At 30.3% G+C, this 25,696-nt stretch overlaps 4 protein-coding genes across 9 annotated transcripts; 2 read left to right on the forward strand and 2 right to left on the reverse strand.

Moving 5' to 3' along the window:
• Positions 1-1,536: 1,536 nt before the first annotated feature.
• LOC100869738 (uncharacterized) lies at positions 1,537-25,679 on the reverse strand. Of its 4 annotated transcripts, XM_086907931.1 has the most exons (8): positions 18,110-18,181; positions 17,997-18,039; positions 15,513-15,685; positions 13,158-13,289; positions 7,300-7,402; positions 7,049-7,229; positions 2,896-2,977; positions 1,537-2,285 (listed from the first exon to the last, which is right to left on the reverse strand). In XM_086907931.1, exons 3-8 carry the CDS (start codon positions 15,663-15,665, stop codon positions 2,139-2,141), a joined length of 798 nt encoding a protein of 265 aa, XP_086764057.1. In that variant the 5' UTR covers positions 15,666-15,685; positions 17,997-18,039; positions 18,110-18,181; the 3' UTR covers positions 1,537-2,138. The 4 variants fall into 4 exon arrangements, with proteins under 4 accessions (XP_086764057.1, XP_086764056.1, XP_003691543.3 ...); XM_086907930.1 differs by lacking the exons at positions 17,997-18,039; positions 18,110-18,181 and adding an exon at positions 25,381-25,679; XM_003691495.4 differs by lacking the exon at positions 17,997-18,039 and having other exon boundaries at positions 18,110-18,350.
• On the forward strand, positions 18,476-21,766 carry LOC100864421 (thioredoxin domain-containing protein). Its single transcript, XM_003691452.4, has 6 exons — positions 18,476-19,849; positions 20,198-20,383; positions 20,465-20,603; positions 20,688-20,849; positions 20,963-21,088; positions 21,188-21,766. Exons 1-6 carry the CDS (start codon positions 19,720-19,722, stop codon positions 21,333-21,335), a joined length of 891 nt encoding a protein of 296 aa, XP_003691500.1. The 5' UTR covers positions 18,476-19,719; the 3' UTR covers positions 21,336-21,766.
• LOC100864301 (ELMO domain-containing protein 2) lies at positions 21,619-23,943 on the reverse strand. 2 transcript variants are annotated; one of them, XM_012483376.3, is made up of 2 exons: positions 23,655-23,943; positions 21,619-23,115 (listed from the first exon to the last, which is right to left on the reverse strand). In XM_012483376.3, the coding sequence occupies exons 1-2, from the start codon at positions 23,696-23,698 to the stop codon at positions 22,218-22,220; spliced, it is 942 nt and encodes a 313-aa protein (XP_012338830.1). In that variant the 5' UTR covers positions 23,699-23,943; the 3' UTR covers positions 21,619-22,217. The 2 variants fall into 2 exon arrangements, with proteins under 2 accessions (XP_012338830.1, XP_012338831.1); XM_012483377.3 differs by lacking the exon at positions 23,655-23,943 and adding an exon at positions 23,557-23,654.
• On the forward strand, positions 23,551-25,375 carry LOC100869620 (uncharacterized). Of its 2 annotated transcripts, none has more exons than XM_003691494.4 (4): positions 23,551-23,785; positions 23,895-24,351; positions 24,450-24,664; positions 24,737-25,375. In XM_003691494.4, the coding sequence occupies exons 2-4, from the start codon at positions 24,056-24,058 to the stop codon at positions 25,198-25,200; spliced, it is 975 nt and encodes a 324-aa protein (XP_003691542.1). In that variant the 5' UTR covers positions 23,551-23,785; positions 23,895-24,055; the 3' UTR covers positions 25,201-25,375. The 2 variants fall into 2 exon arrangements, with proteins under 2 accessions (XP_003691542.1, XP_012338829.1); XM_012483375.3 differs by having other exon boundaries at positions 23,574-23,785; positions 24,749-25,375.
• Positions 25,680-25,696: the final 17 nt, after the last annotated feature.

Genomic DNA, 25,696 nt, shown 5'->3' on the forward strand with positions numbered 1-25,696 from the left:
ATCGTAACCGGAGAGATGCGCGACAGCGCTGGATTCCGTGGCTTTCCAAGGGGAGAAGAGAGGAGGAGGAGAACCCATCCCTGGAAAGGATGAAACTAGCGTTCTCCGTTCCTGACCGCGGAACAAAGGTGCGCGTTTAGAAATACAAATTGTACCGGTGGCGGGTTGGGCTGGGACCAACAATCCAATTGAATTGAAGACGTTTATTGGGGGAGGGATCGCAATTTCTCCGTTTCACCTTTTAATTTAATCAGCTGGATGGGAATGAATGTTTTGTTCCAGGAAAGGTTCCATTTCATTCGTAAATAAGATGTATCTATTTTTATTCGACGTTCGTTAAGAAAGGTTTCGTTTTATTTGTAAAATGATCTCTTACATTATATTTATGGATGGTGGCAATTTCCAAATAATTTCACGATTAACCATTGTTTTTAAAATTATTCCTCAACGATGAAAATAATTAAGACGATCGCGTTAACAAAATCCGATTTGCACCATTTGTATCAAGAAGTGTAAAGAAAATTGGCAGATCATATATCTGAAAGGAACACTTTACGCGGTATTACCTCTCGTCTCTTGTCCCTGGGAAAAAAGAACGAACGAAATTTGTAAGATATATCCGTTCCTTTAAACGCATTGAATTTCAACGCGGCTCGAATAACGATGGTATTTGATGCCGAACTTTCAATTCGTAACTTGTCTCCTCGAAATACATATTATGAAATACTGCAGATGTTTGAATATCGTGTTCAAACGCACAGTCGCTTCACCCCACTTAGCATGGCATGCGATATTGCAAACTGTTTTTCGTCTCTCCCTCCCCCCACCTTTCCACGTTCCACTCGCTTGTCTGTTGGTTCTCGCCCTTTGATGCCCGTGAACCGAAGTAACCAATAAAGATTTTTAAGGATACCTGTATCGACGGCTCTACTTTCCTTTTGATTATTTTCGATATAAGTCGATATCCCCCGACACGAGGGGAACGCGTAAGAGAAGCGCATACGAGCATATTTAAATTCACGGTTCTTTGGTGTTCATGAAATTTAAAAATCATCGATTTCCAAGGGTAGCCACGTTCTCTCGAGATTACTCCTTTGAGGTCTGGTCAATCGTAGCGCGCCTCTACTTTATCAAACATCACCTCGCACCCTTGATAGGCTTTCATGAAATTTAATACCTCACCCGACGCGTTCCCTCATTCGATTCGCCGTGTATTACCACGTGAAAGCCATTCGTACCACTGATTTCTCTCCCATATTTCTGTGGATAGACGAAATCATCCTTCAAACTCTTATCGTCTCTCCGGACAAGACTCGTGATGAATTGGTATTTTATATATATATAGATATTCTTCTTCTACGTGGTGCATTCTTTTTACACAAATAATATCGAATCGTATGTTAAAAAATAAACGAAATAACGATTGATCTTCCAATCATGAATGAGATCCAAAACTCCATAATTTGATTAGAACAAAAATTATGTACAACGAATAACAAAAATCGAACGAGAATTCCGAATAATGAAAAATAAAAATTGGTAACAGTTGTGATTCGTTACGAATCCTTTAATTCTAATATAATTTTATCATCTAATTCGAACTATATACATATATATATATAATATCGATTAAAAAATTATAACAGTGTATCTAATAAACAGAAAATATTCAAATTTAGTTTTTCCAACACTTTGCATAATTGCAAATCGTTTAAACGCGTGTCTATAGAATTTCGATTGTTAAAATTTGAATGAACTAATTTACATACTACTTCATATCATTATCTACACATTACGTTATCTCCCCTATTTCTTACATCCTAAACAATTGTCAATTGTTCCCGTAACGATCCTGTCACTTATCTATCCTAAGGGATATGAATATTAACAATAAGACACGGTAAATTTCATTCCTCCTTTCTAAATCCATTCACCTAGGAAGGAAGAAACTGCATTCCCTATCTCGTTCTATCGTCCTATTGTAGACCTCGAGAAACTAGTATTATCCTTTATAGCTATAGTTGCCCGCCCCGTAACAATTCTTTTGCCCAACATAAAGAGATTTCTCCCAAGTTGCTCGATCGCGCGGGAAGAAAGTGGGAGATTCAGTTCTGATTTTTCCGAGTGCGAGTGGAAATTCAATAGATAGCCGGACGGTAGAGAATGTTGTAGAGATTGTTACGATGAGCGTGATCTATGGGCGCTCCGTGACCAGGTCGGCCCCACAACTTTCTCCAGGTATCGAAGTGTCTCCGACAACTTTCCTGCTCCATCCTTCGCTCCTCCTGAAACGAAATTTTCACCATTACCCATACCCATAAACGAAAAATTATTAGCGAATTAATAACACTGAGAGATCCCCAAATTGATCGAAATTCGCATGGACAATTACACTAAGTGATTGGCAATGGAAAAAAATTGTGGTGTATCTAGCTCGTATTAAAATTTCGAATCAGCTAATGGAATTTATTATATTAATGGAACAAGTGAATGGATTTTTTTTTTTTTTGATTCGATGCTCTTTCTCTTTAAATGTAATTAATTTCTCTGTTTGCAATTTATTAGAGCGAAAAACGTGCAAGATGAAAGTTGATTAATTTGGATAGCGCGAAGTGTAATTGTGATTTGAAGTGATAATAATATTATTATTATTATATTTGTAATCTTTGACTGAAAAATTATCTCGGTTTTAGTAAAATTTGATACTCTGAATAATGATTTTCATTAAGTTTTTATTAATTATCATTCTTTCTAGAAAAAAATCAATGAAAAAAATTAGAATTTTCTTTAATAAATAAGAATACGAGTGAGTACACAATTCATGATATATTTTTATATTTTTCTCTATCTTAAAAAACTATATATATATATATAGTATATATATCATGCACTTACCAATGCCTTCTCCTGTTTTCGTCGCATTTGATCACAGAGTTCAGTGATGTACTCGCGATTTCCAACTTCTAACGTTCGCAAGCTGCACCGACAAAACCATTTTAAGTGAACTTCACAAATTTTTATACCATTTAACGCACATCACTTCGGTTTCTGAATACATTGGTCATACATTTGGCCATCTCGGCCAAAATATATGAAAGTGGATCCGATATCGAAAATATCCTCGTTATTTTGCGATTTGCAAACACAAATCGTTTCCATGATGCGACAAATCGCAACTTTGCAAACTACGAATCATATAAATTTCGTGTTGCGTATATGATAATTATTCGAAAGAGATTCGCATGAGATCGAATATCGAAAGAAAGTTCTTTTCTCAAACGTCCAATTAAACATGGATTAAATTGCGGCTTGTTTTATTAAAGCTTTCATTAGGAAAATGACGCTCGTATAAACATTTCGACGATAAATTTAAATTTTATCAGTTCAAACACAACTTTGATCATGGCATGTATATATGAAATTTATGATAATATCAATATTCTAAAATCTAATATTGTTTGCATCGAATATTCTTAAGTGTTATGATCAAAAGTAAAATAATAAAGTGAAATTAATACGATGTATCTAAATTTTACACAATTTATGTAAAGATCAATTACAATTTTTTTTCACGAATTTGAACCATTTTTATGGAAAATAGACGACGATAAAATATCCATGAAAAAATAAATAAATGAATTTTTTTTTCGGAATGAAAAGATTTGTTGCGTGTTTTTCTGAATTCAAATTCGTAAAAAATCGTCTTAAATCACGTTAGATTTAAAAGAAAAATGGATAAAAAAGCATGGATTATATTTATAAGATATATAGTCAAAGAAAATAATTTTTTTTCCGATCTCGAAAATTAATCCGCCTAAATGATACAGTTGTAGAAAAAAAAATAAAACTGACGATGAAATAAAACTGTTGTATAAAACCGAAAGCAACTCTCTTCGAATAAAGAAAGACTCTTCTCAATTTTTCCGATAAACTTGTCGTGAATCTATAAAAGTTTCATCGACCCATTGCGTTTAGAAAGTTGGCAAATATTACGATCAAAACATGTTAAGCGAGACGTAAGAAGCAAGAAAAGTGTCTACAAAAACCACAAGGAACGATATCAGCTTTTTTTTTTTTTTTTTTTTTTTACGACAATAATATACGAAGCAAACATGTTCACCAACTACTTGTTACCAAGCTTCCACTTATGAGAGACTAACCCACCGCAATACAAACTTCTATGGTACTCGGAGAACTATTGCAATATTGTTTCTGAACCGTATTTCGCTTTTTACGAGAATATTATCCTAGTAGTTTCGTATATCTTTTATCAATGTTCCTCCGTGAGGGAATAAAATTCGTGAAAAAAAATTTAACAAAACATTTCTGCTTCTTATATCCAGGGAATAAAGAGGAAAGAAATAATAATATTTCTCAGTTTTATTCGAATTATCCAATCCTTTTCTATTATAATGGTCAACGATGAATAGTAAAATATTCCAATGTGTCCGTATGAAGATAAATAAATGGTAAAAAAACTTAACTTTCTTAAAATTATTTCATTAAAAAAAATAATTTCGAGTGAAATTAATGATAGTTAGTTTTTTTTTTTTAAATTAATCCTTACAGAATAGGAAGATCCAAAAGGTTAAGAAAGATTGTAAAAATCTGTTCAAGTTATCTTCAAAGATTCAGACGTGCATTTGAAATAATTCCTTGTAATTCTGTCTCGACAGATTTAAGTCTTCCAAACAAATAAGATAAGCGAGGTATTATATTGTGAGACACCTACATCACGACTTGTCGGACAGTAATCTGCTGTAAAGTATTTACTCTTTAATAGGTATCAGTGGAAGACATTATACAAATAAAATTCTTCTTCCTTTCTACATCGTCTAATCCAAAGAGTTTGTCTTTCATTTTTTCTAATTTTTCATTCAGGAGCACAAATCGATCGTAAAGTTCTATATCGAGTTTGTTGTGGAATATCATCATTGAATTCTGCATAATCGAAATGCAAGAGCGAACGATTTAATTAGAAGAAAATAAATAGAATCATCCAGTGGAAAGGCGTTATCTTAGAGAGACATTTTTATTCAAATCTAGCCTTAATCTTATCTTTCTCGAATAAGAATGTAAAAGAACTGGGAAGAAAGTGTCGTAGAAAGCTTGGTGGCTCTTTTCACAGAGATCAAATTTTTAGTCATTGGATTAACAAAATGTGGTGTCAGTGAAAATAGAAGTTTTTTCTTTCGCCAGCAATGTCTTCCAAGAGGATCCCTTCGTTAAAAAAGACACACAAGAAAAGAATTGGAACACATCTCCTCCTCTCTTTAGAATTTATCTCATCTCTTTACACATCCCCCTCCTCCGTTATTTTGCAAAAGGAGAGGAAAAGAACGAAGAAGAGAGTGGCGATCGATTGCTTAAAGATCTATCCATTCTATAATTTATGTAACAAGATATACATGGCCTCGATTCTGTTTTCGTTTATTCCATAAAGCAGTCGATAATCAACGATGATTAATTGCCGCAGTGTTCCGCTGACGTCCAACCGTATTATAAACAACGTAACATCCCTGACGGCTGCTTCATACAAAATTCCATTAAACACTATCAAAGTGTCTTGTTATACATTAGTCTCTCGACTCTGTTCCCCTCTGTAATCGGTATAACGACGTCACGATAAAACAATATTCCTTGCACTCTCCACCCTTATTATTAGTAATGAGAACTCGAAATTAATTAACACGAAACTAAACTTCATTTCTAAAATTTTCCATGATCGAACGAAAAGTTGCAGATTTATTTGTTTTATCGGAAACACCGATCAATAGAGCGAAATCTAAGATTAATGAATCTTAAATAATTCAACGACGAATCCAGTAATAACTTCGTCGATTCGAATGAAGCTCAGGATATAGAAGAATTGGAAGGAAATTTCCAAAAGTTGAAAGATGAAAAATCATCGATCGCCTCTAATTCTCTTGGCTCGAATTGTTCCTCGTTCTCTAATGATCGTCTTTCTCCTCTCTGCGCTTATCCTTTTTTATTTCGTAATTTTCGAGAGCAAAGATCTTGAAGATGAGAGAGAAGAGCATCTTGAAGGAGGAAAGCGCGAGGAAAAGTGATTGGGAGGGACAATACTCGACGTGGCAGCCGTCATCACCGATTTTTCACCGTGTAATTACCCAAACGCTTTCCAAAGCGGGAAGAGGGAGAGGAAGTTGTGAAGATATTGCAAGCGGAAAACTGTTGACGAGCACACGAAGCGACAGATTGTAACGTTGACAAACATTCGGTAGGATGGTGCGGAGCAGCTGAAGTTGTTGAGGGCGAGGGAGTTCGGGTCAATGAGTTGATTACCTGTAATGTAGTTACATCCCTCGGGTAGCGTAACAACGCTAACCAGACTTGCATTGTAGGCTCATGCCTCGTCGCATTTTGATATGGTGTTGTCTTTCGACACGTCAAGATTGTACACGAGCAACGAGGGAAGGATCAACGAGGTACCAAATGAAATGAATCTACGAATCCACTTCCTACAAAGAGAGGTTGGCTTTATTGGCATAGAAATGATAAAGGATGGGGAACAGGATGGATGGAGATAGAAGTATGAGAGTATTTTTACTTTTTAACAACGATAGAGTTAAATCGAATGGAGATTACAACGAAAGTTATTGCAAATATGAAATATAATTGTATTTTTGAAGAAAGAAAAAAGAAGTGGAAGAGCTTGGAACTGTAAAAATATAATCTGCATATATTTCTGCTGTTCTGTCTAATTTTTAATTATAATTTTGCCAAATGCTGCTTCATTCATATTTAAATTTATTCAGAGGAAGTAAAAGATTCTCGAGTTTACAAGTATTTGCATCTACATGAAGAACATTTCATTTTTCTAAATTCATTCGTTTTCCTTTTTTTTTTCTCCTACATCTTTTTCAAAATTGCATCAAAAAAAAAATATCTCACGTATTTCTTTCCTCCAATAATAAATGATACTTTCATCACCAGAAAGAAAGAGAACCAAAAATCACTCGTGCAAACGAAGTGCAAGAAATGTAATTCTTGAAAACAACTCGAAAAATTTCGCGATAATACGTACGAGTCTATTGTGTATCCAGGCCGGGTGGCGTCGGTGGCAATGTGGCGAGCACCCTTCGAGTAATAACGTCTGCTGGTTAAAAGCGGCACCAATTCCACACCCCCGGTCAATTCGTACACTTGAACTTCCTCGTTGTAAGGATCTTTCGAACTCTTCGCTAGCTGCATACCCGTAGCGACATCTAGGGGAACGAAGGGACCTGAGAAACCGGACATTCATCGATTTTGCGCGGGGAATTTCCATCGATTTACCTGGTTCTGGTCGATCGTCGAAAAACTTGTTCGTATCCGCGACCGGTAAAGGATTAACGCTCCTTCTGTGCAACCTCTCGATCGTCGAATTACTCGTCCATCCCTGAAACGATTCGAAGCGGTAACTCGCTGTAACCGATGCAACTTGCGCGGTGCAAATCGAATCGAGCTCGGTCGAACGAGGATATTCATTCGTATTCGCGTCGCGAACCGTTTCGCTTCGACCGTTTCTAAGATCTAAGCAAGGCTTGTACATCGACATAGTGCCATTGTCTCTAAATTTTATGCGTAATCTCGCGACGATTCTCTACTCTATGCGAGTTTCTATTGAGATATCGTTACTCACTCAGATTTTTAGCCAGACGTCGTTCCCTCGAGGCATACAATACAATTAATTCGAGAAGATAAAGTTTCCTGGCGGTGGAATAATGTGTACGTAGATTGTCAGAATAATTGGATATTTTTATGGGAGAGAGAAAAATCGAGCAACTCTTCGAGTCGTAAGTAACTCATAGTCATCGTCAATGATTTAACCTAAGATCGAACGAGCAGTTAAACAGTTCGTCGCCCGCGCTGAAAAATCGATGAGACTGAAATTGAAATCGGCAGGTATACGTATCGATCTTGTTTAATCACGTTTTCGATATCGGGTCGAAAAAGAAAAATATGGAACTTTCGCGGCTGAGAACTTAATTAAAAGCAAATACCTATCGAGGGCACGGGCGAAGGAGAAAGGATGAAAAGGGGATAAATCAAAGAGTAAATAACGAGAAGGAGAAGCAATAAAATTGACGAGAGGAATCTATCATCGGATGATCAGTAATCGGTTGGTCAGACACGACTTAACGTTAGTTGCTTCGTCCATTCATCAACATCATCCCACTTAACTGGTTAGTTAGACTGCGCGAGGTTTATTACGGGGAAAAACGTAAAACCCTCCATAAATCTATGCCCCAGAAACAGATTCGAGCATCAGTAAGGAAAAGAGAGAGATAATAACAACGACGGTCTGGGAAAGATTCAACGGTTGAAAAATTTTCGAAAGACGAGGAGAGGAACAAAAAGAAGAAAAAGCAAGGATAAGGATTTACAGTAGTACAGAATGGAGCGACCTCGAGCTAATAAATTTCAATTTAAATTTCAGGATTGTCGATTATGCAATAACGTGACGATGGTTACGTTGTTTGCCGTTTCAGCGACGAGTTACGTTGATTAAAAATTAAGAGTTTCGTCCTTGGAGCGGTCGTGCGTTGGGGAGGGAGCCAAAGGAAAGGATCCGCAGGGTGGTTTCGGTTTGGTCACCACGGAAACGCGACCACGGTTTCCTCGAAAGCGCGTTAATATAAACGCTAATTTCCACTTCAAACGTTGTTTACCGTACACCCAACGTGTACGATGATATTCGGTTGTAAGGGGAAAAAATCTGGGAAATCGTGCTCTGCATCTACGAATTGAAAGATTCAACCTACGTGTTCGCCGACGCGCGAATCAAAGATGAAAAGATCGCCGGGGAATTTGATGAAATCTTGTTACAGTTTAGGATTCAGTCGGACGATTAACGTTAACCTCTGCTAATCCAGGTCATGCATCTAAAAAGCAAAGACGAACGTCGACTATTGCTACGACTGTATACTATATATATATGTTGGAAATTACACGTGGAGGGTTGAATTTCCTCCGTTTCGATGCGTTTATGTACAAAGCCATGAACGTGCCCAGTCGAAAAAGTTCGGGCAGGCGAGAGACTTGGTGAAATGATGAGAGGCGACATGTTTAAGCGATCTCCTAAGTAATATTATAAGGGAAATATGTTGTAAACGAATGTACTAGGAATAGGAAGATACCAGAAAGTAACCAGAATTTGAATTGAACGTAATTTTCACGTAAATTGACGTAATTTATAACGTTTGTTTGTTGCGAGTTAATTGATTTCTGTGTTCTTTCTTTCCTTTTAGAAAAAATTCTGTTGAAGCTAATACAACGCTTCGAGTATATTGTAAACCAAACTTTATTTTTATCAATCACGAATGAATTGAAATAAAACTACAGAAATCATTTGTAATTCTGTATAATTTTCTTTACGTCTACTTTTCTGATCTAATGTCACGATACTTGTGATAAATAGACTTTCGAAAGTAATCATTTTAATGTTTAATCTAACATCAAATAATTCACACTATTCGAAACAAATGATTATATCTTATTAAATACCATTAGAATCCTATAAAATAAATGCTAAAATTGCGTTCAACTTAGATTTATTATTGTGTTAAACTTAATCCTATTTACCAAATCGCTTTACGTGCAATTGCTTCTTCCAAATTCTAGTTCTACTTTAGAATCTCTCTGGAATATGAAAAATCCAATAATTTGACAAGCAAGAACATTTGAGAACAAGAAACGAAGCCTTCCTAACAAGCTGATCGCGTTTCCTAGTGCCTAACGCATCAGGAAGTATGCGTACCATGGATTCGAGGAAGCGCACACCCAGCAACTTGGGATCCCTCCAAGGAACTCCACCCGGACCAGGTCGACCCCAGGGCCAGAGCGGTGCCAGCTAAGCACACGGCGTCATAGCATATTAAGCAGTTTCCAAGCTTCGTTTCCTACATCCACGAGTTGACTGTTTCGTGTGTTCAAACACGTGTTCGAAATCATTGCACTCGGTGTATATCCTAATATTCGAGACGAACTCACCACTTGGGCATTAACAAAAACTTGAAACAACTCGATCACCACATTTTCCTTTCGTACTTTTGATTCCAAGCGTTGAATTTATCTCGCTGACTGCTTTATTTTCACCTTTACTCGATTTATCGATCAACTTTCTTTCGAAGAAACTTTCTCTCCGTTCTCCCATTTCAAATGTTCAATTTATTGCTGGGAAAAATTCTCCACATTTATTCCTATATCATTGTCGACTTCGATGAAGAAGAAAGAAATTTTCGATCATTAGGAATTTTCTTGTTGAAAAGATACGAATGTTCAAGCGTTCAATTTACCCCGCATCGAAAGAAAGATTTTTTATCCTCGTTTTAATTTTTGAAAAGAAACTTCGATTCGTAAGAACATTCGTTTAAACGTTAAATTTTATTCGTCGATTCGTACAATATTTTACATTTTCCTTATTCGTGTGAACTTAATTTTCTAGATGAAACTTCGATGGCCGGATTCGAAGTTCGACTAAGATCGACATGATTTTCGAAACAAAGGGATGACGTTGCACTCAATTTTTCGTTGGAATTTTCTTCGAAAATTCTCTCGATATAAAGCTTTTTCGTATCTGCAAGAGAAATTGACTTTCTTGCTAGGATACCGGTAGAAACGTTTCCAACTTTACGTGATCGGAGAACGATACATCCAGAAAACGGGCAGAACACCTAACATTCTTTCTTTATCGACGTTATTGCCGAGAAAAAAAACACGTTTCACGTTTACCGTACAAGGAAAGCCCATTAAAGAATTTCTCTAACGTGATCCATGAATCAAATTCCACTTATTTTAAAACGCTTGTAACATTGGTTTATTCTAATTGTTCTGAATAAGATTTCTCCAAAGAGAAAGAGAGAGACTTCTTTCTTTTATTCCAACATTATGATACTATTTCACGATCATAAAATTGCAAAATGACAAATCTAAAAAGAGACGTGGATATGAGATAGAAGTTTTAAAAACATTGCAAACGCGTCTTCTTTATATTCTGTATACAAAAATAAACGCTTTTCGAAAAGAAAACGATATAATAAAGACCAATGGTCTATAATCTAATTTTTGTAATAGAAAAAAAGTTTTAGTTCCTTTAGTACTAAATAAAGTTCCTTTAGTAGAAAATAAAGTATTTTTTCACTTGAAAAAAAATTAATCAATTGAAAAAGTGAAGGATTTAATCATAAAACTGAAAACAAAATTTTAAATATGAAAAAAAATGCGAAGAAAATAGATAATTCCGTATTTGTACAATTTAATTTAAATTTATGCAAAAAATACACGAGTGAAACTTTCACATCTACATTCTAATAAGCGAATTACCTTAATGATCGCAAATTATCCGTGGAAAAACCTTCTCGATGCTCGTTAACGAGTACATAAGAATATCGATATAAAGCCGATCAAAGTCATAAACGGGATAGCGAAGAGGGTTCGTGTACGAGCTTGAGATGTTAATGAAAGGCAATGTCGTTGAGATGACGACGATATCATCGGATTTTATCAACACAACCGCGATAACGAGTACTGTGATTAACCCCCAATATCTTGTCGTCACACCACTACCACACCACTATTATCTTTTAGTTAAAAGGATTTTTTTTCTTCATTTTAATATTTTATTTGCCGTAAAATTAATTCTCCATAAAAAAATCGATTCTCTAAAAAATTATCAAAGCTTCGATTATTTCAATCTTGATTAAACTTAATCAATCAAAGATAAACAAAATATGTAATACGTAAATCGAAGATCGTATCTTTGCACACACTATATCATTTTTATCGTAACTTTGAATTGCAAATAATCTTTGCGAACTAGATCTCGAATCACGATCACGAACGTACGATCGTTGTCTATCTACTTGCGTCATTGGGAACATATCGAAGGCAAACGTTTGCATGGTTATTATCTGAAAGCAATGAACGCTTCTTTACGATGATAATGATTCTTGTGGCAGGATAATAAGGATTAGAACGATATCCTTCGCCACGAATTGGCCTCGAACAAAGGAATCCTAATTTTGCAAACAACTTTCGATCCCGGCGGCTTCCCATTTCCTTCCACCTATATTTGTACATAACGTCACGTCGAGGAATAATATTATTCGGAGATTTTCGTGCCCGGAATTTCGCGATCTCGGTATTCCTGCCTTCTCGCGTGGTTTTTGGTTTGGTGGCCGGTACGAGTCACATATACGGGTTACTTTATGGAAATGAAACAAATTTCATTCAAGGTTTCGTGTGACATTGAATAATAGCACTTGGTTTGAAATAAAAAGAGCGTACATTTTTATTAAAAATTAAACCAACTTCTGGATTTTATTTGCACGTGATTCTAATAATTTTTAATCAGAGAAAAATATTCGTGGAGAAAGGAAATTAAAAAGTAAAGCAATACATTATATACGAATATTGGAATGTAAGACATGTAAATGAATAAAAAATAAAATTCTATCGATATAAAAGTATATTTAACTTTTGCTGAAATGAAAGATTGTAATGTTTATAATCTTGTAAATTTGAAATTTATTTATAATCAAAATATTATTTTGAAAATAAATTAATTATTAACATTGCAAGAACTATTACCATATTAAATAAAAATTCCAGATTGGAAATCATTAATTCATATTTTTATATAAATTATAGAGTACATTTTAGAGAAATATTGAATTATTTAATAAAGAAATAGGAATCAATAAAATTAATTAAATTTGTTAATCTGATGTATCAAAATTAATCAATGAAGGATTAAATAACACGAATTAAAATTGAAATTAATTAATAATTCACATGAAATCGATTTATGAATTGTTATTTTAATGCTATTGAATATATAACAGTTTTATTAAAAAAATAATTATTATCAGATTTTATCCATCGATAAAAATCCATAATCCATCGGTCGAAAATGTAAACGTAAAAATGGTGAATAAAAAGCAACGTAGCGAATAATCACGTAACAGATAAAAAAAGAACGTCAGTGGTTAGCTGACCAGAAACAATCGAATTCGCTTCAAACGTAGTGAAAATTATAACAAATATCTATTTGTTCTACTCTAATATTTTTTTTTTTTTTTATAAAAGTTTCGAATAAATTTCGTCATTTAAATGTACGTGTATATAATAGAATAAATTGCTTAAAATTTTACCTGACCGAAATCGTGACACTTTGATAGTTCCAGAGGTTCTAGAGGAACGTTTTTCTTTCTAAGAGTCGCAGCACAAGGAGCACCACCACCTGGTTTACCCCAAGGCGAATAACTCTTCAAAAGTTGCTGCAGCTGCAAAAGAATAAGAAAGATTTGGTTATTGACTTGATTTTTTTATTTGATTCATTTCCACTTTAAAAAATATTTTCTTATATTTATAATTTTTTTACAAATATTCAAAAAAATTTCTTTTTTCTACATTTTTTTTTTTTTTTTTACATTTATCTACAACTTATTTATATATGTATTTATGTTAGACAGAGATATGCAATTAATAAAAAAATACAAATAGTAAATATTATTTTCGAAAATTGATTTTTATATTAAGAATACTATATCAACTATTACTATTCTATGGCTTCTATGTGTCTGACTCTGCACGGATTACTTCTACTGCGTATTTATTGCGACCACATTGTCCGTATAACTGTTTTAAAGAATGAATACCCGCGACTTACTTTCACAGCTTTAGTTTCTACGCTTATCGAGATTTTAAAAATCAGGTAAAAATTCAAAAAAGATTCAACTTTCCTTTTTTTACGAGTTCGTTATGAAAATTAATAATGAAATTAATATAAAAAAATGTACATAATAGATTTTCTTAAAATGTGCTTTCAATTATCATAACAAGCAAGTAGAAAATTTAAAATCCTATTAATTTTCAATAAAAATATACGAATATTTAACTAATTTTAATCTCTCGTATTTAAATAATTTCAACGTTTAATATAATATTTTGTAATATCTTTTTACATGAAATTTTATATCGAAATATCACACAGTTATGTAAGAGAGAAATTTTATGATGAAAATGTCTTTTCAAACAAAAAGAGAACGAGACGTTTTAAATTCCTATTTTAAATTGGTTTTACCAAGAACATTTTCATTAAAATGTGAAATAATCCATTTTACAGAAAAATATATTTTCTAATGCCAGAATTATAGATCAAAAATTTTGAAATTAACTCGTTGCTATAATTCACGGATTAATTATTAAATAAATTACTTCGTCTTAGCATTTATTCTTCTGACATTGACATGGCAAATACTTTGTATTAAGATTCTTTTGGGATCTGAATATTTTAATCTTTAGATTTTATGAACTTTTATGTATGAATCTTTTACAAAATTATTCTTCATGATAAAAAAAAGCTTGAGTTTATACAAATAACTGCTTTTTATACTTTTGTATAAAATAGATATTTACAATCTTTTTAAAACAAAATTGTACACTTTTAAGAGATATATTAATATATATTAATTCATAGATTAAATTCAAAAATTTTAAAGAAAACAATTTTAGAAGAGTTTTAGAAGAAAATTTAGATTTATAATTAAAACAATTATTATTCTTAACTCTTTTTAATTGTGAAAAATGATCTCTCTTTAGAACAAATTATCCTATATATTAAACTGTTAAAAAGGAATGAAAGAGAATTTAGAATCGTAATTAAAATTATTATCCCCTTTTAATTGCAATAAATTATGCAATCCTCTTTAATTAGATAAAGAGATTTGCAAATTTAATTGTAAATATCATTTGACCGTTTATAATATATCGCGTCGTGAAATATAATTCATACAGAAATGATGGATAAAAAATATAATTTGACCAACAAATATTAAAGGTACAAGCGAGTTCCATTAAAACTTGAAGAGACCATTTGCGCTCGTTAGTGAAATATTTCTTACAACTACCAAGGCAAATACATGTATATGTAGTAATTATAACGCGACTACTAATGATACGGTTTATACAAATTAAAATTACAAAAAACCGTTTTCATATGTTACGTTTAAATCTCGTTGAAGAAAAAAGTTTTCAATTGGAAGTACAATCTGAATCGCGATGGAATAGTACACTACTTTATTGAAAATTTTAATATCTTTCAATAAAACATTTCGCTTTAAATCAAGTTGCACATCGATCGAAAACAAAAGTTAAATATGTTTAAAAACATTAGATAATTTTATCTATCACTATGCCATTTTAAAATAACTCCATTTCTACTTTAAAATACGCTTGGACAAAAATATGACCACTTGAAAATCCTATTCTACGAATCTTTCACACGTGCACTCGTAAATCCGCCATTTATTGTCAAGCTTTCGAATAAATGCTGTGACAAGGGGAAAAAAATAAGGTTTGTCGGCGACACGAAGGCCAGCATTGATCTTCATCCGATCAAGGACAACGACACGAAACGAAATAAAGCTAAAGAGGGTCGTGGTCAGCAAAGGCCACCGACGTAAACGATCCTCGAGTTTCGTGTAACAATCATTTACGACGCATACTTCACGCTGTTCTCGGTGTTTTTGACGTTGTAACTCCTCCTTTCGCCGTTTCCACGTAGCAGTTCCCTCTTGAACAGTTCGCCGTTCTCGTTCCTTTCTTGCATCCTCCTCCACTTCCGGTAAGTACGTTGTCCTCGGAATATCCTGCGCCATTTCGGTCTCGCTGTCTTCCTCTTAATAAAAGGATGAACAAATCATAAGCATCGCGTGCAAAGGAGCACGCATAATACATAATACATGAGCAGATATTCTGATGAATCAAATAGATGCTCTTCAAAAGTGGTTAGGAAACGAATAAATCCGCTCCAAATGGATTTATTCGAAACTCCAATAGTTTAAGAATTCAATATGGTATTAAGATTGTTAAATTAGTTTTCGCTCGTAATTATCGTCCGATTGAATTTCATTAGCTCAAGTTTCTCGCTAATAGAGTTAAGCGATTGAAAATTGAACTCGTTTCTAATTGAAATCGTCTGATGAAACTTGAAAGATGTTTATCAGGAAACTGACGAATCGAAGGATGAAGAGGAAAAAAAGGAAAGCAATGAAATAAAAACTTTATGTTGCACGACAAAGTATTTCGGTCTCGTTATCCATTTATCGATTTAACAAGATATTATTCGACAGAAAATGCGACATCAATCTGCACGGGATAATATATATATATATGTATATACGATAATTTCACTCATGAAAAAATATTTCGATATCTGATATTATCTAATTCATATCTAATTATATTGTCCTTTCGTCAAAAGACTTTATATTCAGGAATATATCATATAAAGTTCTCTCATTTGTTTTGATTACGTTATGATTTTTATTTCAATTGCTTGCTCACGTTTCTGATATTTTTCTCGAATATCCATCTTTAATAAAAAACATTCTTTTGAAATAAAAGACCTCAAATTAAGTATCCTTTAAAACTCAGAATTTAATATAGAGAATCAGATTCAAAGACATGAAGATTTTTTTAATAAAAAGTTATAATTATATATTTTAATAAGAACAATTTCATTTTTTTTCATTTTTAAATGAAAAAAACGTAATATAGACTTTAAATTATTATGTGTTATTCATTTTATTAAATTTTTTCGGATTTTGAAAAATATAATTTGAATTTCAGTTTTAAGAAATTTACAATCCAATCTAAATTCCACTAGTTCTGCACATTGAGTGTCTAGCATAGATTGTAGATTTTAGGATTATTGTCTAGATTAAGTCTAATTTTAAATCTTAACGTAGAAGATGTAGAACTTAATTTTAAATCTTCTTAAGTGTATTTAAGATCGATGAAATATTTATATAATGGCCAATTTCAATATATTTTTCATTTGATATACTTTTTCTAGGGCACTTTTTAATCTTTGTGGAATGTAAAATTATCAATTTGTGAAAATATAAAATAATGTGACGAAAAACGATACATGAAAGATTCAATGATTGAATCATTTTATTCTCTAACATATTATAAAATGTATTTATCATGTAAAAAAATATATTAGGTAGTTACAATTCTCATTTCATATTCCGTAAAATAAAAAATACAGAGAGAAAATACATACATGTTATATGCATTTAAATATTGTTAAATTTTTAATTTCATTTTAAAAATTGATTCTATTCATATACAAAAAAAGAATAAAAACATGAAAAATATAATAGAATATAAAAAAAGAAATCAATTTGTCAAATATATAATATAATATATTAATAAATTAATATATTAATTTAATTAAGAATAAAATGAAAAAACTTTGGAATATTTTTTAATGATATTATTAAAATTATTCCACTTGGAAACAGAATTTCTATTATTTCTATATGAAATTTTTTTTTTTAATAATGGGATATTATCTTATATGATATTTAAATTTTTATAATCTATTGAATCTCTCAATAAGAAAATTACAATAATTTTCATATTTAAATGAGCATAACAATTTTTTCAATCAACATAGACAATTAAATCGTCCGAATAAAATGAATTGCGAACATGCTTTTCAAAACTGAAACCATTAAGCAGATAAAACTGTTGGATTCTGCAACGTTGAACATTTTATTTTTAAATATCCACACAAAATCGTTTCCTTTTTTCCTGAATTAAATATGGCGTGAATCTACATATATTCGATTCGAGATAACTGTTAAAAAATTAAATAGTTTTGAATAAAACATCATGCATACGATTACCGATGACGTCACTAAATTCCTTTATGAAAAAGTAGGAAGAAATTCCTTGTTCGTTGCGAAAAAACGTATCTATATACTACGTACTATTTATAATAATTACAAAAAAATTTCTATTTTAAACATTGAATAATCGTTAAAAAAAAAGTTATATATAATTATATTCCTAAGTATTCAATGGATGTCCATTGATTTGGTAAAATATACATCAATTAGGATTAAGAAGAATTAGCATTCTCCTTTTTTAAAAGTCTCGTGCAACGGTATTTTACGAAAGGTAATATTTATACTCACGACGATGCAGAAGTTTTGCGTGTCGCGAAAACAAAAATCCGATCTTGATGAGGGTAACAATAAGTCGCAAAAATACTTGGTAAACCGATTACATCCATATAAAAGTTGCTCACCTAACGATGAGAGCACGCGACTACCAACCACCCCGTGAATTCTTCCCAACGTCGCTTCGACGAAGTCAGCCACCCTGTACTGGTTACCGACGTCGATTCCGCACATACCAGCATATCCCCTTCGGCATACATTGTTACTATATGCGTCACTATTTACGTCGTTACCATCTACCACTATACCACTCGACCTTCGACTTCTGATTCGTGACCAGGGCCGTGAAGATTCACGGAAGCACCCTAACTAAAAAGATCGTAAAAATATTCAACGAGCAATATCTCAAAACAAAAAGGCAAAATTTAAACGTACTCTTATCATGCTATCAGCTTACTGGTAATATTTAGAATAAAATATGGGCATTATTATAGTTTGCCAAAAAATATTTATATTGTTATTACATCATTTATTTTGACAATTAATTTGTTTTGGTTATATCTGATCGAAAAATTTTTTATAATAAATTTGCCTGTTTAAAATTATCGCGCGATTTATTTTTAGCTTCCATGTGTACTGTTCTGCAACGTGTTCGTGGAATAAGTCAATTACAAAACAGTGTACATACTGTACATATGTTAAATAGTTGATATCAATTCAGCAAGCATTGCATGTTATGTAGAGATAACTATCACATGCTATTAACCTTCTACACGTGTCATTGATCATCATTTTAATGATCTTTTATACATGACTATTAAGTTGAAGATTATTTAACAAATAATAATTAAAAAACGACTGGATTATTAAAAACGAAACATATTGAAAGATTATTTCAATATATTGAATATATTATAAGTATAATTTTAAATGTATTTTTAAATATATTACACAATTATGAAATATTATATATTGAAATAATTGTACAATAAAACATTGAAAAATTTTATGTTTTCAATTTATTTTCATAAAATATTTATATGAAACTAATTGTTCTATTTGTTAATTATTATTTTCTTAAACATACAAGCGTACAAAATATGTTGTTCTCTTAAAAAATCTTTTTTTTTTTACATTTTTATGTATTATTTTATTCTCAAAAAGTTGTTTTTCTTCAAAAATTTGAAAAACAAAAATTTTTAAGAATACAAAGAACAAACAGCTAAAAATTAAAAAAAGGCCTTAAAATAAAATAGTATGTAATACTAATAAACATCTTTTTTAAAAATCTTTCAAAATTTTGTGAAAAAATAATATGGATAAAGCTATCTATGCATATAAAGCTATATTCAATTATACATATAAAGTTTGAATTTATATTAACTATCTTTATTTAATAAAATAAATTGAAATATAAAATAAATACTATTATTTCTAATAATTCCTTCGTTATTTTAAAATCATAAGATACTTTGAATATTTTAAATGCGTTTATGAAAAATTATTTCAATATAAAAATTATATAAATCTCAGAAAATATTATAAGTAATAAAATAATCAAATTGATTTTAGATTATTCACAGAAATATAGAAAATAAATGACAATTTCTGTGATTTAAAACAGTTACACCAGAAAATGAAATAAGATGAAGTAGAACATGAATGTTAACCTCTTTGACGTGTATGAGTTGTCCATGAAAATATTCTATACAATATCGTTAATCTAATTCAATACGAAATGTTACGAATCATATTTTTCATCTTGATATGTAGTTTTGTTGACGTTTATTCTGCCAGTCTCGAAACAGTGAGTGATGAAGAGCTTATAAATCTCATAAAAACTGAAAAATATGTGGTCGTACTTTTCTGTGAGTTTTAATTTATGTGTATATATATATATATATATACATATATCTTTTATATATATATATTTATCTTTTCATCTGACTACTCTTTTAAATAATAATAGATAATTAAGTAAATTTATAGAAAATTTTAAAAATATAATGTTTTATGAAAAATCAATGAAAAATCAATTTCATTAATTTTATATACTCTTAGCCTAACTTTCTGATTTAAAATTATAATTTAAATTTTTTTTTCTTCTTTTTTCATAGTATAAACTTTGATTCATCAAGTTGGTTATTATATATATATATATATATATATATAATTATAATTTTATTAATTTGTATATATATCTCATATGTTTATAGCAAGCAAAGATTGTACGACATGTGATAACTATGAGAATGAATTGATTCATTTAAGGGAAGATTTGGTAAATTCATTGTCAAGCTGGGTTATAAAAGCTGTTGATAGTCAATTGCTTCGTCTCTATAGTGCTGACAAAGAACCAGCACTTGTATTTTTCAGACACGGAATGCCTTTACTTTATGATGGTATATATATTAAAAATATTAAAATTAATTATATAAAAAATATCTTCATTAACTTACAAATTTATATTTAATATTTTTTAGGTCCATTAAATGATGAAGAAATTTTAACTATATTTACTGAAAACAAGGAACCTACTGTAAAAGAATTAACAGATGATACTTTTGAACATTTAACTCAAGCAAGTAGTGGAGCTACAACTGGAGATTGGTTTGTTATGTTGTAAGTTTTAGTTCTTCCTAATATTTCATATACTCTATTCTAAAGATATTTAATATATATATATATATATATTTTTTTAAATAGTTATAGTACAGATTGTGTGGAATGTGTTAGAATGATTGCAAGATGGGAAGCTGTAGGTGCAAAATTAAAACAAAGGGTTAATGTAGCACGTATTGATAAATATACAACTGGAGCATCTACAGCAAGAAGATTTAATGTTTATAAAGCTCCTGAATTTATATTGTAAGTAGTTTAAGAAATAAACAATAACAATAATGTAAAAATCTACAATAATCAAAAGGATTAATGACATAATTATATTACATTGTTTAACATAATTTATTTTGTACTTGTAGATTTAGACATGGAAAAATGTATCGTTATCAGATTACAAAATATGATATTAACTCTTTTGTATCATTTGCAAAAGAATGGTATAAAAATGCACGTGCAGAATCTGTTCCTGTACCACAAAGCCCATTGTAAGTTTGAAATTAACATTTATTAATAGATTCATCCTTTTATAAGCGAATATTATTACAATTATCAAAATAATTCTGATTCAAAATTTCTATTTTTAGTGATGATCTTGTACAAATGATTGCAAATTTCCTTCGTGAAAATCCGTGGATAATGAAACTCGGTAGTATAACAATTGGTGTATTTATTATCATTTCTGTAGCTTCTAAATTTAGACGTAAAACTGAGGTTCCACAAAAGAAGGACTAATTGTTTCATTTACCAAAGATATATATTATGGGTACTCTGTCAGCTATTAGCATTTATAATTTTATATAAACCACAATACATACATACATACATACATACATACATACATATATATATATATATATATATATATATATATATATATATGTATATGTATAAATTTTTTAATTAAAGACAACTTTTTATTTTTATATTTAACAAGTTACATAATCTTTTATTTTTCTAATTATATTATATTTGATTAGTGCCCATAATATAGACAGAAGATAAAAATACGTCTATATTTCATTTCTAATAATTGCATTTTTTATTTCATATAAAACATGTGTAATAGTCATTGCAAATCTATCATTTTTTTAACAAATATGTTTTACAATAAATACTTTTAAATGAAAATTGTTGTTATTAAATACATGATAAAATATCTATTATATTTTGTATTTTTCTTCCCAGAAAAAAATCTGAATTAATATAACAAAATACCTTATATATTATACACAGATCTATTTAAAAATTAAATAAAATTGAAAGTAACATATTTATTTGGATAAACGTTGTACTTTAACTTATTTTTGTTAAATAAGATTGAATGTAAACTGTTTCACATTCATTACAGGTAACAATACATTTTCTTTATTAGTTTTTTATTGCAAGTAAAAAAATAAAGTAAAAATATATCAAATGTATTAAAATTCTTTGTATCTTTCTGTAACTTAATAATTTTAAAATAATTGTTTTGTTTTATATCTTAATATCTTCATAGTTCACAATAATGCTATTATTCACTCACAAGACACTGTTTTACATATTATAGAAATAGTTTTGTGCAATAGTATATTTACTGTGATCACGATTTAGTTTTATTAATTAAAAATATTTATTTTAAACATTATCAACTGATATATTTATCCTAAAAATCATAGATGTGTCAGCTAATGCCATTCTGATACTATTTTCAAACTTTTCTTGTATACATGAAAATTCCATCATATTGCTTGGTTTTGAATCAATCCAAAATCCATCAAATTCATAAAAAAGATAACTATAAAATTGATGAAATGCACGAATTGTTGGAAAACCCTTTGAAGAATTATAAATATGAGTCTTAGCACTTCCATCCCTTAATAATTTTAATGCCATACTTGTTAAATTTATGCCAACTATGGCAAATGCATAACCATAACGTGGATGTGTAGAATGCGATAATACATGTGTTGCAGCACTGGGATATTCCTGAGCAAAATAAACTAAATTTTCTAATCCCAAAATTCCCATTCCACGAAAATCAGTTTTTGGATCATCACCTTGAAAGCCAATATGTTGCCATTGTTTAGTAACTCTAGCATCTAGAGGCTCATATGGCATTAATAAATTCCATAACTTTAATAATAATAATTCATGATCTGGATTATCAGCATCATAAGGTGTTCTCCTAAGCTCTTCACATTCCACACAAAGTTGTCTATAGCCCCAAATTAATTCTATACATTTACCAAATGATTTAGAAAAATCAGGATGAGCTGCTGGGTTTATTTTTTTAGTTACCAATACACTTTCAATAGCTTCCTTTACAATTTTTCGTTTTGCTTGATTTGTAAATGCACATTGATCAGCAAGATCATTCAAGTAGAGTAAAAGAGTTTTGATATTTGCATTTTTAGATAATTTAAGAGATTTTTCTACAGCTAGTGTTCTTGGTGCTCCAGGGAGTTCTCCATAACAAATTCTTTGAAGTTCACACATTTGCGTTGTATGCCTTAATAACCATTTTATAATTGGTCTGAAATACGAGCACACTAGTGACCAGAGGTATACAAACATCTTTTTTGATAATAAAAAACCTTGATACAAAGGATATTTGCATAAATCCTTTTATATTCAAGTTTGAATTAACCTCTTTCCGTCATTACATTTCAAGATATAAGTTTCTTTTATTAAATTTAAAAAATTTTGTCACTAATTTAAAAAGATTCTAATACAAAAAATCAACACTTGTATTTTAATAAATATATTTTCCTTCTTTCACTAGTATCATTAAAATCAATGCACATAACCTATACTAATATAACTAACATCAATGACAGAAAATCTGATTTTAATAAATCAAAAATAATTTCATTTATTAAGTTTATTTATAATCAACAAATATTTGATTTCTACCGCAGAAAAATTATTAATTTCTTTAAATACATGACTTTAATAAAGAAAAATCAATAATAACCTATTAAACTAACATAGTATCGATACCAATGGTAGAAGAGGTCACTCACTACCGTCATCTTATATCAAAAATTTTATGTAGTTGAGTACCATACATACCTATTTTTTGGAATTTTAGATAATTTATGATTAGAAACAAGCATTATAAATATGGATAAAAAATGTACAGAAAGAAAATGTAGAAATAACTTCAACTTAAATATTTGTATCGTTCTCTGAAGCAATAGAAAGTATAGGAAATTATTTTCAATATTTTTATTTTTCACCTTAAATATCTATCCTTATAGATATACAAATATACAATGTTTGTAAACATAAATGGAATTATATTTTTTATAGTAACTTAGAAAACATAATGAAGAAACAATATCATATCATAAAATGAAGTATGTAAAGAGAAATAACTTCAATTAATTAGATTGTTCAATAATCATCCATCTTTGATTAAAAAGTTTGTCAAATCGGTAATCTTAGTAGGAAGAAAAGACAAAGAAATTATAATGGAAAACGAACATTTGTCATTGACAGAAATTTCAACAGATTGTTCGAGCAATTCGGACAGCATACAAAATGTTGATAATCAATGCAAAATAATATTGGATGAAGAACAGGGTAAAAAAGACTTAGCAGAAGCCGATTTAACATTAGATCTTGGAAGTGTGTTACCAAACTATGATCGCGTTTCTGAAAATGATTCGTTAGAAAAACTTTCGGCTGTTCTTGAACAGCCAGAAGACTCGGTGATTTTAGAAGGTACACAATTAGCAGAGGATGATCAAGATGATAAAGATTTAAAGTATGTAATACTATAATAAAGTATGTAATACTTTCTTTTTTTAATTAAAAAAAAAACAATTACATATTGTATTATTGAATAATTTTCGTAATTAATAGTTGTATTCTTCGGGAACGCATAGAATCTCTTAGTGAAGTGATGCAAAATTTAAAACAAGAATTGAAAAAAGAGATAGAACTTTGGAAAAAGGAAAGAGAAGAATTGCAACTCTTACGTGAAAAAGACGATGAATTGGCCTTAGAAGAAGCAACTGCAGCTGCACGTGCAGCTGCAGCAGCTTATGCAGCTGAATCACCATTGTCTAATAATTTAGGTAATCTTTCTTAGAAGATAAAACATAAAATATTTTAAAAATATTCAAAGGATCGATTAATTTATGATACAGGAGATCTTTTAGATATTACTTCTGAGGATACGTTTAGAGAATTGACAATACTCGAATACGAAAAAAGGTTAGCTAAATATCAAGATGAATATTCCTTTAGCCAAGCAGAGAAACGTTACAATGCTCGATGGAAAATGGTTGCAAATGCATATAAACAAAAATTGATAGAAGTAGAACGACTTTGTAACGAAGAATTAGAAAAGGTTAAAAAAAATGTGAATCATTTGCAACCACTTAAAGAAATGATATCTCAATGGTATACTGACGAAGAAAATCATGGTGATTCAATCAAAAGAACTGATTTTGTTGCAAATACACAAAAACTCAATACTTTCAATGAAAATAATACGCGTAATAATCACATATTTCAAAAGATCGATGCAGAAGTCAATATGGCGCCAGAAATATTCGTTGCTCGATTTAAATCCGATGATTTTACGAAAATGGATAAATTTTATGGATAATTATATTTTTTTTTCATATCTATTGAAATATTATATTTTCACTATATATTTAATATTTATTTACTTATATTATGTATGTATAACATTTTAGAATTGTAAAAAAAATTAGCATAAATTTTAAATTTAAATTTTGGAACATTTTAAGTGAATAAATTATTTATTACTAGAAAATATACATACCTTTCGTTGCTTTATGAAAAAAAATTTTATCCCTGATGAAAAATCTTAACACTATAGCACAATTATATATAAATTATGTTTATTCTATTTTTCTTTAATTGTGAAGCACTATGAATATCGGAAGATAGTTGCAAAATTTTTGAAAAATTATGTAAACACAATGAAAGAATTTATAAAACTACAATTTTACAATGACTTTGAAGCAAATTAATTTGACTGAAATGATATATAAGCACTAATATTTAATAATATATTGTTTAATTTGCAAAATAACCGTCCGAAGTACACTATTTGAAATTATTTCCGCGCGTTCCTT

The sequence above is a fragment of the Apis florea genome, unplaced genomic scaffold (genome assembly GCF_048593485.1).
Source record: "Apis florea isolate Af1SG1 unplaced genomic scaffold, ASM4859348v1 contig_3034_pilon, whole genome shotgun sequence".
In the NCBI taxonomy this organism is placed as follows: domain Eukaryota; kingdom Metazoa; phylum Arthropoda; class Insecta; order Hymenoptera; family Apidae; genus Apis; species Apis florea.

What these genes read in the sequence shown, in the direction of transcription:
- LOC100864421 (XM_003691452.4), top strand. Translation starts at nt 19,720, where the DNA reads ATGTTACGAATCATATTTTTCATCTTGATATGTAGTTTTGTTGACGTT. An exon ending in GGAGATTGGTTTGTTATGTT is followed by an intron (nt 20,604 to 20,687) that starts GTAAGTTTTAGT and finishes TTTTTTAAATAG; the next exon opens with TTATAGTACAGATTGTGTGG. An exon ending in AAAGCTCCTGAATTTATATT is followed by an intron (nt 20,850 to 20,962) that starts GTAAGTAGTTTA and finishes TTGTACTTGTAG; the next exon opens with ATTTAGACATGGAAAAATGT.
- LOC100869620 (XM_003691494.4), top strand. Translation starts at nt 24,056, where the DNA reads ATGGAAAACGAACATTTGTCATTGACAGAAATTTCAACAGATTGTTCG. An exon ending in CAAGATGATAAAGATTTAAA is followed by an intron (nt 24,352 to 24,449) that starts GTATGTAATACT and finishes CGTAATTAATAG; the next exon opens with TTGTATTCTTCGGGAACGCA. An exon ending in ACCATTGTCTAATAATTTAG is followed by an intron (nt 24,665 to 24,736) that starts GTAATCTTTCTT and finishes TTTATGATACAG; the next exon opens with GAGATCTTTTAGATATTACT.
- LOC100869738 (XM_003691495.4), bottom strand. Translation starts at nt 18,215, where the DNA reads ATGTGCGGAATCGACGTCGGTAACCAGTACAGGGTGGCTGACTTCGTC. An exon ending in AGTGTCACGATTTCGGTCAG is followed by an intron (nt 7,403 to 13,157) that starts GTAAAATTTTAA and finishes GAATCGTTTCAG; the next exon opens with GGATGGACGAGTAATTCGAC. An exon ending in GAAAACAGGAGAAGGCATTG is followed by an intron (nt 2,286 to 2,895) that starts GTAAGTGCATGA and finishes ATTTCGTTTCAG; the next exon opens with GAGGAGCGAAGGATGGAGCA.
- LOC100864301 (XM_012483376.3), bottom strand. Translation starts at nt 23,698, where the DNA reads ATGCTTGTTTCTAATCATAAATTATCTAAAATTCCAAAAAATAG. An exon ending in TCTAAAATTCCAAAAAATAG is followed by an intron (nt 23,116 to 23,654) that starts GTATGTATGGTA and finishes CTCGTATTTCAG; the next exon opens with ACCAATTATAAAATGGTTAT.